General features: G+C 38.0%; 1 protein-coding gene across 8 annotated transcripts in view; it reads right to left on the bottom strand.

The window, feature by feature from the left end:
- Positions 1-12647, bottom strand: part of LOC102029990 (chromosome unknown open reading frame, human C3orf67) — a gene marked incomplete at its 5' end in the record, with an annotated part of 255631 nt that overhangs the window by 128606 nt on the left and 114378 nt on the right. For all 8 annotated transcript variants that reach the window (XM_005387269.2, XM_005387270.2, XM_005387273.2 and 5 more), the window contains 1 exon segment: positions 9897-10053. In XM_005387269.2, the coding sequence (XP_005387326.1) occupies positions 9897-10053 (157 nt within the window).

Below are 12647 nucleotides of genomic sequence, written 5' to 3'. Positions count from 1 at the left end.
AGCTTTGTTCAGGCAGTTTTGCAAGCTTTCAATGGAATTTTTACATTCCTGGATATCTGTCTGCATCTTTTTCATACCTTCTGGTTCTTTTCTATATTGTTCCCTGAAGGTTTCATTGAGTTGTTTATGCTCGTCTATTTTCTTGTCTATGTCATCTTTGTATATGTTGAACATTTCTTTCATTATTATTATCATTTCTTTTCTCACCTGAGATATTATTTCTGATCTGATGTGTTCTATGGCCTGTTTCTTTACTTCAGTTGCTATCATTTCAGAAATTTCAGGTGTATGACTTCCAGGCTCTTCTGTGTTGGTGCCTCCCGGACTTGTTTTGGGTGATGTGGAGCTCTGGGATTGCATTTTGCTCCTTCGTTTTGTCATTTTTGAGGAACCAGAGACTCCCTGTAGTGCAGTCTCGCTGTCCTGCTTGTTTTTGAGTGGCAGGGCGAGAGCCTGAAGATCCCCAGTGCTCAGTGTAGGTCTGGTACTTGTGAGTGGTGGCAGCCCAGCCCAGGCTGACACACCATTGGGTGGCCGCTAGCCACTGAGGCCCCAGAGGGTTCCTGAGGCTTTGCCTGCCTGGCACGCTGGTCAGGGAGGCAGAGCCCAGACTCACCAGGCTTCCTGAAGATGTCCGTGGTTCAGCCCAGCCTGGGGCAACACACCATGGGTGTGGCGGGTAGAAACCGAGGCCCCAGAGGGTGCCCAAGGTTTCGCCTGCCTTGCATGCTGGTCAGGGAGGCAGAGGCCAGACTCACCGGGCTTCCTGAAGGTTTCCGGGGTTTAGCTTAGCCTGGGGCAGCACCTTTTTTTTCCTTTTTAAGTACTAGAGATTGACCCAGGGCCTGTTCGTGCTAGCCAAGTGCCCTATCTCTGAGCTACATGCCCCGCCTTTTGAAACAGGGTCTGCTAAGCTGCCCAGGCTAGCTTGGAACTTGTGCTCCTTCTACTATCCGCTTATTTACTTACCTTCTATTCAGTGGTAGGCCCTCATCTGGTGATTGGAAATCTAGTGATAAGCTAGAGTAACTCTGTCTTTGTTTTCTTGAAGTTTATATCTAGCAGGGGATATGAAACAAATCAAAGCACAAATAATTACTTTACTATAATTTTCACTGCTGTGAAGGCAAAGTGCAAGATGATGAAAGAGAGAGTTTAATGGCACAGCAGTCAGGAAAAGTTCTGTCTGACAGAAAGAGATTTTAAACTGAGTGAAAAAGTGTAAGTAGAAAGCAAACTGGTGAAATGGTGTGAGAGTGCACATTCAGGTAGAGGGAACAGAGGCCTTGAAGGCAGAAGGAACCCGGTGCATTCTGGGAAGTGAAGGAAAGGCGGTTCTGCCAGAGTTGCCAGGAGGGAGAGGATGGCGGGAGAATCCTAGAGACGTATTCAGTCTAGTTCCTGGTTGGGAGGGGATGCTCAGTAAACGTGCATGGACAAACAACCCCTAACAACAGCCTCACTAAATTAAACGCAGCTGCCACGTGTTCTCTTTTTCCTTCTTTGGTTATTCTTTGCTTTCTTTTCACTATAGTGAAAAGTACTCCCTGCACGTTGGAGATCCTAACTTTGCCCCCAAGTGCTGAATAACAAATAAGCTGACAATCGATTCTAAAGGGCTGGGGCCTATCTGTATTGTTCTTTCAGTTAAGTTCTATCTCACGGAAGCGTGTGTGCATGAAAACATACAGGCTGCTGATCAGTGTTTGGGTAATGACATAGTCAAATCTAAACAGTCTGCTACCAGATCTAAAAGCACGGAACACTGGCTGGAACGGTCAATGCAGAACGGCAAACTGGTGCACGGAAGAGAAGGCTAGGAGAGAGGGAACAGATCTGCCCCAGTGGCAGCCGAACACAACCAGTCGGTGGGTTCCTGATGTCTTTGCTCTCAGTATGAGTCATGTACGAGAATGTCTGAGTGACTTTGTAATCCTGGTCACCTTTCTTTGACTATAAAGTCATCATAAAATGAACCATTCTGTAGGTGTTTAATATCTTTAATGAGGATCTTAACTCGCTTTAAAATTTAAGTCATCAATTTTAATATACATATAAAGCACTTTATGCATTAGAAACCAGAACCATTGGGGGAAATGTCTGGTAAAGAAGGGAGATTTATAGATCTTCACTTTATGGATCCTCCTAGCTCATGTAGTTTAAATAAGCACTAATTTTATAATAGTTCACTGGTCCCAGACTCATGTATATTCACTTGATATATGTGGCAGCAGCCTGAAGTGCTTACCACAGTGCCTTACTTACATGAGACTTCAACTTTTCGAAACATCAGTGAGAGTCAAACATTATAAAACAGAAGTCTTTGCCAAATAAAGTCTTCATTTTTGTTCAGTCATGTTTTTCACTCATATGCCGTATAATTATCAGCTTTTCTCTGGGCCGGCCTGGATTCAAAGCCTTGTGCTCATGGAGTTCACTATGCAGACAGATATTAAGAAACAGTATATGCTAATGCTCTGAAGTAAACTACCCTGGATGTATATTCTGCTCCACTTATTAGCTGTGGACCTTGGCAGAGTAGCATTATTCTGCAAAGCCTTTCTATGCTTACCTGTGAAAGATGACATAAAAACAGTACTTCCTTCACAGGACTATTATGATTAATTGTGATTAAATGAGGTTTAAATAATGATTAATCTATGTGAAGGCACAAGAGTAGTGCCTGGTACATAGCAAGTAACGTGTTTTCTATTAATAACAAAGACTGTGGTGAATGATTTCATTACAGTGGTGAAAGAACCACTAATCTTAGTATATGTCTTTTAATAATGAAAACTATTGTTGTCTAAAGAGCTAATAAATCTGGGTTACATCCAAAGCTTGAATGAATCATGCCCTCAGAGGCTTTTAAAAATATAATTAAGGACATACTCACATTTGTAGTGTGTAACACTATCTCTAATTAGTTCCAAAATATTTTTATCATTCTAAGGTAAAATTATACACAGTAAGCAGTTCCTCTCCATTCCCGCAGGCTCTGAGACCCCGGCAGTCACGTATCTGTGTTCTGTCTCTATGGACTTGCCTCTTCTGAACGTCTTCTGTAAGTGAATTCTGGATGTCTTACATAATGAAATCACACAGTGCGTGACCTTTGGTGTGTGACACCTTCCACTTATCATAATGCTTTGGAGGTTCATCCACACGGGAACGTGACTCTGTGCTTTATTCCTTTACATGGCCAAATCCTATTCCATTATAATACACCTTCGTCTGCTAATCAGCAGTTGGACTGTTCTCCATATTCTGGCTACTGGAAATACTGCTGCTATAAACATGTGCATACTGTTTGCTTGAGTGTCTGTTTCCTTGGTTATGTTTTCTTTTTGGAGGGATATACAGGAATAGAATTGTAGAGTCACACTATATTTCTATGTTGACTTTTTGGAGGAAAGACCAGTTTTTTGCAGTAAGTGACTCATTTTATGTTGTTACTACCATAATACCATACAAGGGTTCCAATTTCTGTGCATTTTCACCAACATATGTTATTGTCATGAAGAGAAATTACAGCCATCCTAATAAAGTTATGCAATTATAATTTTAATTTGCATTTTCTCTAATGACTAATCATGCTGAGTATCTTTTCATGTGTTTGTCATATGTATATCTTTATAAGGAAAAGTTTATTAAAATCCTTTGATTATATTTAATTAAGTGGTTGTCTTCTGTTGTTGAAAGACTTTTTATACATTCTAGGTGCTAAAATATATCAGAATATATGTAACCAGAATATGTATTCTGTTAGAATATGTATTCTGATTCACAAATATTTCTCTAATTGTATAAGCTGTCAATTCATTTTCTTGATAGTGTTCTTTGATGGTAAGTCTTTAATTTTGGTGAAATTCAACTTGCTTTTTTCTTCTTTTGATACTAGGAATCGAACTCAGGACCTCACAGTTGCCAGGCAGGCACTGTGCTGCTGAGTTATATACCCGACCCCAATTTGTTTATTTTTTAACTAATCTAAAGTGCTTTTGGTGTCACATCTAAGAATATAGCTAAATATAGCATTTGGGTACAAATCCTGAAAAGGAGAGAGAGTTGGGGAAACACTCCACATAATGGTATTAATAACACTAATAAATATTAAAAGCACCAAGCCATTCTGGTTATTGAGGAAGGTAAACTTGTGTACTTCTGAGAAGACCGCAGTCAAAGGCTTGGCTTCAAGTTCCATTCTGTGTGCAGCATCACCCTGACGGTCCCCGTGCTCCTGTCTAACTAAGACCTTGCCTTATAGGACCCCAAGGGTCTTCCTTGCCCAATGAGTCTATTAAGGCACAGTGTCGATATTTCCAGATTCTCCTGTAGACACTGAAGAAAGTTTCTTCACACTACTTGACACTCAATAAAGGTGTATGGAGGAGACAATGAATGAATGAATGAATGATTGAACAAATACATGATCAAGACTTAATTAATTAATTCACTGAACATTTAAAACTTGTTACCAGTACCAGGTCATATGCTAGAGATTAAAATGTAGAGACCTGGTCTATGCCTTTAAGGGGCTCTCAGTCTGAAATTGCAACTTTAATTTTTGTCTTCTTCTTGGCTTTTTGAATGCAGTACCTATACTGCCCATTACTGGTATTTCAGAAAGGATACTAAACCTTGGAGCCAGAAGATCTGGGAAATAATCACTTTTATGGATAAATCTATGCTTAATACATCATTGCTTGTTCTTTCTTCTCTCCTTTTATTTTTTCTCTCCCTTTTCTCTCTCTTATCTAATTATCCACATATGCATTATGGTTTTTACTTTAACACAGAATGATAGGTGTTAATCAATAATTCAGGCATGCAAATGCCTAAAAATGCCTATGTCCCTGAGGAGCCATAAAGTAATAAAATAAATTGAATCAGCACACTTTACTACTTGTCCAGCATAAGTCATTCCTCTGGGCAAATAAAAACTGGTTAATTGCTTGTGGCAAGGTTCCTATAATTCACTTTCTATTATATTCCACTGTATAAACATACAACAGCAAAGAATTAGGAAAAAGTCTCCTAACCTGGGTGAGATTAAGAAATGAAACGGTAGAAGTTTAAGCCAAAGAAAATAAAGGACTGAGCTTAGGAAGTATTTAATACATACTTTTAAGTTAGGTTCCAGTATGGAATTTAAGGAACAGGTAAAGTTTCCTATTACAAAGGCCTCAAAACTATGAGCCATCTGCCTTGCAGAATAAAGGAACCTCCCCTTCAGTAAGAGAGAGAAGAGGACATTTATTACTTGTTGCAATACAGAGACTCTAACATAACTAGTCACCAAAGCTTGGCATTCTTATTCCACGACAGCTTTTTATTTCCCTTTTCTTCTACCACTTCATGAGTGAATCTATTGTAGCTATTAGCATTATAAACTCTGGAGCCCTACTACCGGGTTCAAATCCTGGCTTTCCTACTTAATAAAGGTATGGCACTGCACATATTACCTGACTTTCTTGTGCCTCAGCTTCTCTGCCTATTAAATGAGGATTAATTTAACATCCATCTCCTAAAAGTGTTATGAGGATTACATAAATTTACATCCATAAAGTGCTTAGAACAATGCTTACATTTTATCAAGAGTTAAGGCTGCAATCACCACCACCATCATCACTGTTGTCATCATCTCCCTTCTACTGCCAACCTCTCTGACGAGGGGCACTCAGCCTACCCTATACTATATTATAGTTTGCTTGCTTTTGTGCAATTGTACTTTTGATGAGCTCCGGTATTGTTAACTTTCCTAGTGCTTATTACTACGTGTAGAGGAAGGAATTGTGGTCTTATGTTTTTATATCATCCAAAGTTGGGGGACAAGTAGGTCAATATTATTACTCGCATCCTGCCATGTACCATATTAACTTCCTGTTTTTGAACAGGTAAGATCTCTTTAAGTAAGGATGGGGGTAGGGAGGCATAAGGGAGGATAGTGGATATGATCAAAGCAATAAAGGATGATATGATCAAACTATGTTATACGCATGTATGAAAACACCACGTTGAAACCCCATCATTTTGTAAAGTTACTAGGCACTAATAAAATATATTTTAAAAGATCCTTTCATAATACCATGCTCGTATTTATATAGTTTTTACTTAATTTTTCATTGCTTGGGAAATTATTTTTCCTTCAAGGTGTAGTTTGGAAAGTTAATTTACTAGGTCAGTGTATCCCAAACACTGTCTATGGACAGATAATAATCCATAAATTCATTTTCACTGATGTATGGTAAAAATGTCAGCTTTTATTCTGAAAATAAGATGGTCCTAGTTTATCCATGCATGTGTGTGCTTATTCTTTCACTTAGTTAAGAAGTCAGAATAACTGCAGTTTTCTTGTTTGTTTTAATCTTCTGGAAATTTCCTTTGCATTTTCTTTTAACATTTTACTTGTTTTCCTCATTTTTCTTGATCTACTCTTTTGTTTTTATAAAGAATATCTTTCAGAGTCTTCTGAGCAAATATGTAAGTAAATAAAATGTTAAGAGACTGTATCTTTATCCTGCAGTCAGTTGATTGATAGTTGTGTGACTATAAAATTCTAGGTTGAAGTATTTTCTTAGATTTTTGAAGGTAGAGTTTCAAGATCATCTATGATCTAATGTTGCTACTCTGAAGTCAAATGTAATTTGTATTTCCTTATTCCTAACCATTTGTATATAAATTGTAGTTTTAAGAATTCTGGATGGTTAAAGGATCTTTCTAAAATTTATTCCAACAGAGAATCTTTTTCATTAGTTGTTCTGGGAAGTGATGAGTCATATCAGTTTGAAAATACCCTGATTCAGTTTTGGGAAATCTTGTATTTCTTTGTTTTCTCTAACCTCTCATCTTGCAATCTTATTACCCTGATAGCAGATTTCCTGGACTAATTTCCACTATAGTACTGTTAACATTTCCTCATATTTTGGGCCTTTTAATTTTTTGTCTTTAGAGGAAGAGAATATTATCTAGAGCCTCAAAATATTGTTGTAGTTTTTGATACTCAGAATCGAACAACCTAGGCATATCAAGAGATAAGAACAAGAAAAATAAATAGACAATAGAAATAGACTCGCAGAGGATTCAGATAAAGAAGTTCTGAGCCATGAGCTTTTCAGTAGCTTTGATTAATAAAGGTGAAAAATTTAATAACAAGATTAAGAATTTTATCTGAGGGACCGAAACCATGAAAAAGAATAAAATGAAACCATAGAATAGAGAGAGAAATATGACAAATTAATAATGCTGAAGTATGAATCATTTGACTTCTACATAAAAGCAACAAAAATTCCCACACAGGTGGTCCAAGAGAATTTCACAAGAACATTTCTAGCTGCATTATCCATAACAAAAGGGATAAATACAATAAGGTCTATTTATACACTGACCTAATACAGTACTGAAAACTGGCAAATTACTATTATATACTGCAACAAATAAATCTCACAAACCAAGTTTTGTTAAAGAACGCACACATGACAAGATAGATTCAATTTCTATAAAGGTCAAAAATAGACAACGTTAATATGGTAGAAGTGAGGATGGAAACCACCTCTCAAAAGACGGGAGAGGGTCATGGTTGGGAGAGGACATGAGCAGGGCTTATAAAGTGCTTGTAATGCTCTACTTCAACTGGGTGACGGTGCTAGGAATGTTTGCTTTTCAGTAATTCCTCAAACTGTACACTTAGGATTTGTGTTTGTTTGTATAGGTACATAAGCATTTATAACATTCGTAATATACTTCAATAAAATAAAATGTTTATTGAAGGCAAGAACAAATTATTTTTATTTTATAGATGTAGCATCTTGTATTAAGTCTGAGGGAAAAATGTGTGTTCTCTATTTCCTTCTTCCTGTTAGTTCAGGCACCTACCATGTCCTTGATGTACTTGGGTTCACAAGCGCTCTGCTCAGCTTCTCCAGAGAGTAAGTCTCCTGCTGCCTAGTTATATGGAGCTAGACAAGGAGCCTGGGGACCTATAGCCACCTTCACTGAATGCAACCACTCTCCCTATTTTCAATCATGCCTCTACCCTACTAGGGCGGCTGATTTACGGACTTGTTTGAAACCCACTGGAGAACCTCTCCGCAAACCCAAAGGTTCCAGCCTTCTTTGCTCTTCTAAATCATCCCTAAGCTTATGACATTTATCTACATCGTTTGTCTGTTGTTTCTTCTCCCACACTTTCCATCCTAATGGATTCATATCTTCTTACTCTATCTTTTAATTTTTAATTTACATCTTTTTAATCTTTTATATCTTTTCCTGTATTGTAATTTTAGTTGGGTTTAGAGAAGGGTCAGAGATTAAAACATGCATTTAACTTGCCATGTTTGACCCACTTGTTTCTTTACATTTATACTAAGCAGGTTATCATTTATCTCCCTTAACCTGATGTAGAGTCAGATATATTTCTGGACATTTTAAAGCTTATTAGCTAAGCTCCATTTTTGTTTGTTTTGTTTTGTTTTTTTTTTGGTTTTTCTCCAGTACCAGGAACTGAACTCACGACCTTGCACTTGCCAGGCAGGTGCTTTGCTGCTGAGCTAAATCCCCAGCCCCCTAAGCTCCATTTTTAAAAATGATACCTTTCACTTTCGCATATAGCCTGTAAGTGGTGTATGAGATGAGCAGCTGTCCTTGCTGTCTGTGGTCTCTTTAGGGAGCTGTTAGTACACTGCAGTGTTTCACTACACGAAATGACATTTATAGGCATAGCATCTTATTCCACAGGGTGAGGCACAGAAGGATTTCTCAGACACTTATCCAGATGGAGCACAAGTCTAAGATCTAGGGACAAACTGCCAAGATGTGTTCAACTTTGATGTGTTCAACCCTGTTTCCTGGATTTCCAGAGGAATTAAAAAAATATCCCAAATAAACATCAAAATTAAACATCAGTATTCTTTTGTGGTTGTTTAAAAATTATCTTAGCAGGACGGTATATCACATTATAAACTCTAGATGGCCGAGTTACCTGAAGAACATACTTATCAATCAAATTATGAATAATTAATGTATATATTTATAGTCTCACTAGGAATAATATGAGGAACTACTCAACTCTATTTTAACATGATCACTAGAAAATTATTGCTGCCAAACCACATCTTTTTATACAGAGAATGGAAAAGAGTATGCACAATGGCAGAGCATACTAGATTCCCATGATCATTTGCATATACTCCCTAATTTGAATATTTTCCCACACAATAAGTCCTGCCTCTCAAATTAGGAATCAGTGTTGTGCTTTACTGGCCTCCCTTGCAGCATGCAACTGAGTCTCCATAAATCAGGTAGATATACCACCCTTTGTTCCCTAGAGAGAAAAATGAAGAAGAAGAAGAAGTGCACTTCCAATGAAGATGGCAGGGAAGTAGATATCCTAATTTTAGGGGCATTTGTAATAGAAATTCTGGAACCTAGAGCCCAGTACTGTATGATGGTGTGACTTGTTGGGTCTCCTTGTAGTTGAAGGATCTAAGGGGGGGATGCCCTCTTGGAACAGCTTTGTTGTAAGGGCTGGATTTGTTTTGGGGCATAGATTATACACCTGACGGTCTAGTTGAGATTCTGTAAGTGGACTGACATCCTTACATAAATTCATCTTCTCTTTCGATCACCGAGAGTGTTCTACTGTTTGCAGCTAAGAATCCTAACTTTTGTTGTGTTATCACAACAAAAAAGAAAATCACAAAAAGAAAATTTAATACATTTTTATGGTGTTCAGCTGTAGTAAAAATAACCACTTGGTCCAGAATAAAGAAATCAACATGATTGTAGTAAAATTTACTTTAGGAGACATAAAATCAAATTGCTACTATGCTCCCTGAAAGGCATGGCTAATTTTAAAAATACATCAGAGAATTTAAAAACTTGACAGCAAAACATACCATCTTTATCAGCAGTGTCTTGAGGCTTTGATCTTAAGGTGAAGATCTTCCGTAGCTTGCAGTTAGCTGAGACGACGATGCCATCCAGTGACTGGAAAACCGCCCCCTTGAATATTTCACTGGTGAACGCTGCCAAGTCGATGCACAGATTGCACCACTATGATCCAGAGAAGCAAAGGAGAGTGAGGACCTCCGCCATTACAGAAATGAATAAGCCACGATATAAAGGAAGTCCAGAGAAGTGAGGCAGTCATCTAGATCAATCAGCACAAAACCAGTATTTTCCTATCTCTGTTTTCGCTTAAATTTTCTTAAAAATTCCCTTAAAATCACCATAACCTTACACATCATCATCTGACTACAGAGTTTCCCTGAGACAGCTTTGAGAAATAAGTGTAGGCATTATGCTGGTGGGAAGGTAAGTGTAGGTGCACTGGATCACTTAGAACTGGAAAATCGGGGATAAGTAGCCAGTTGTTCCTTCAAGGGGACTAATTTGATCACAATTATCCACTTATCTTTGATGAAAAAAAGGGGCATGGATGAAATTAGAAGCTGGGCTTAAACTGTAGCCAGTGCTGTCTACTTATAAGCAATTAACCTACTGTACAGAAATAGAGTCTTCTGAAGAATTTGCAATTACGCCTGGTATTTGCCATTTCTAAAGTACTCTTACAGGGAGTAGTTTCTGCTCATTAAACAATTAGATCCTCAATACTACACCAAAAATATTCTGTAAATCGTCTGAGGGAATTAAAGGGAAAATAGTCATTCAGTGAGAAACTATTTAGTTAAGACTATAGGACAAAAGTAGGAAAAAAGAATTTTTGAAATTAAAGCAAAAGTAGTATTAAAATTGTATGTGCTTACTCTGAATATCAGGACTCTTTTGTTTGTTTAGAAGCACAGTTTACTTAAGGTCCATTACGTAATTTGAGGCACACCTTTCCTATGAAGGAATGTTGATGTTAGTATGGAGGTGGGCCTGAGATTGTTTCCACAGTGTAATAGTAAAGAGATTGTAGGAAATTATTGATTAAATACAGGAAGTTTTTTTTTTTTTTTGCAATGTCTCAACAGTAAAATTATATTGTCAGACTACAAGAATGCTTTGGTCTCTTGGGAGGAAAAGAGCGTGGCCAAAGCAAAGGTAAGAGGTAGGGCTGAGTGTCATGTGGACAGGAGGGTGAGCTAGTGAAGTCCCATGTGATGGCCCAGTGAGGCTGATTCTGGAGGAAGTGGAGAATCAGGAAGCGGATGTGGGTTTTATAGACAAGTGTTTCCGTGAATCTTGAAAGCAGAATACACACAAGCGCAGTGTAGGGAAGTTGGGAATATTCTGGAGTGGTAGAGGAAATCTGTAGGCGATGGGATGGGCTCTGACAGAATAAAGATCACAAGGCACAGAAAGATAGCTTTAGTCAGCCACTATGCAGTGAGAAGGGTTTGCCAGACAGTTCACAGAGGAACTGGAATGTAAGGAACAAATCCAATAGATATGCCATATGGATAAACACGACAACATGGTAAAACCCAGATGATAAGAGATGGAGGTGTTAGGGTTTGTATTCAATAATAACTTTGATTTTATTATTACACTAGCATTATTACTGTTTTCTAAATGTAGTTTCTTGTCCTAAAAGATTTAAATATACACTAATCCCACGCCTTCAGCTGGTTCATCCCGCTAGGAGTCACATTTACTCATTTTTCCCTAAGTATGTGTAGCACCTATCAGGTGTGAGACACTGGGCGTGGCTTCAGGGATATAGATACAGGTAAGACCATCCTGCTAGCCTGGGAGGGAAGCACACATGGGGCATCTACTTCATACAGTTAGTACACAGTACGCTCATGGTGGGCAAGTGGGCAAGTTTAGAAAAAGACTACTTTTCAGAAACAGTTAAAAATATATCAGGTATTACGTGCAACTATAAGCCACACAGTCTGAAACATTTTATACAAAGCAGTCTGTTCTTTTGTCACCCTTCATCTAATTATGTATTAGCTGAGTTTCTACTTCTTTCTGTATTTTTAAAAATAATTCCTTTTGATTCGTCAATTTTAGATACTATCTACTCACTTCCTATACAGTAGACAAGAGTTTTAGCTCACTTGTCTACCTCACTCCCCCACTTCATCTTCTGTCATCACTCATTTACTATTTTTTCCTTTCAGTTCACATTGTCTTCCTTTATTGTGATTATGCGTTATACACAACTGAGCCAGGGGGTACTCTATGAATATCTTCCGTCTTAATCATACAACTTAAAAAAAAACATTTTTAGAGTTAATAACTACTATTTTTGTTACCTGCTTTATTTTCTTTGACACCAGGTCCTCTCATATTTTGGAAAGACCTGAGGGTGACACCTACGTATGATCGTGAATGACAAGTTTTTCAGGCCCAGGGAGTTATGTAGGTGAGCCGGCCACTTTGCCTCAGGGACCCCTCTCATTTATTTTTGCTCATCTGAACTCTAGCAGGCTGCACCTTCAGCTCTAATAAGGAATCACTACCCACCTCCTTCAAAAACAGAGTCCCAGGAAAGCAGGTCCTTACTCAAGACATATTTTTCATATCCATCACAGTCAATCTGCTTTGATACTCTCTGCCTGAGGTCAGGCCTCCTGGAAAGTACTCATCAATAACAGTACGCATATGTGTGTGGATGAAAATATAAACACATGCAAATGCATTCATGCCTACACACATATATTCAATCTTCACTTTCATCATTTACAATCATT

Source organism: Chinchilla lanigera, unplaced genomic scaffold, assembly GCF_000276665.1.
Source record: "Chinchilla lanigera isolate Chin_1 unplaced genomic scaffold, ChiLan1.0 scaffold00029, whole genome shotgun sequence".
Taxonomy (NCBI): Eukaryota; Metazoa; Chordata; class Mammalia; order Rodentia; family Chinchillidae; genus Chinchilla; species Chinchilla lanigera.
Note: the sequence above shows the minus strand (reverse complement) of the source record. Positions and strands in the feature narration are given on the sequence as shown.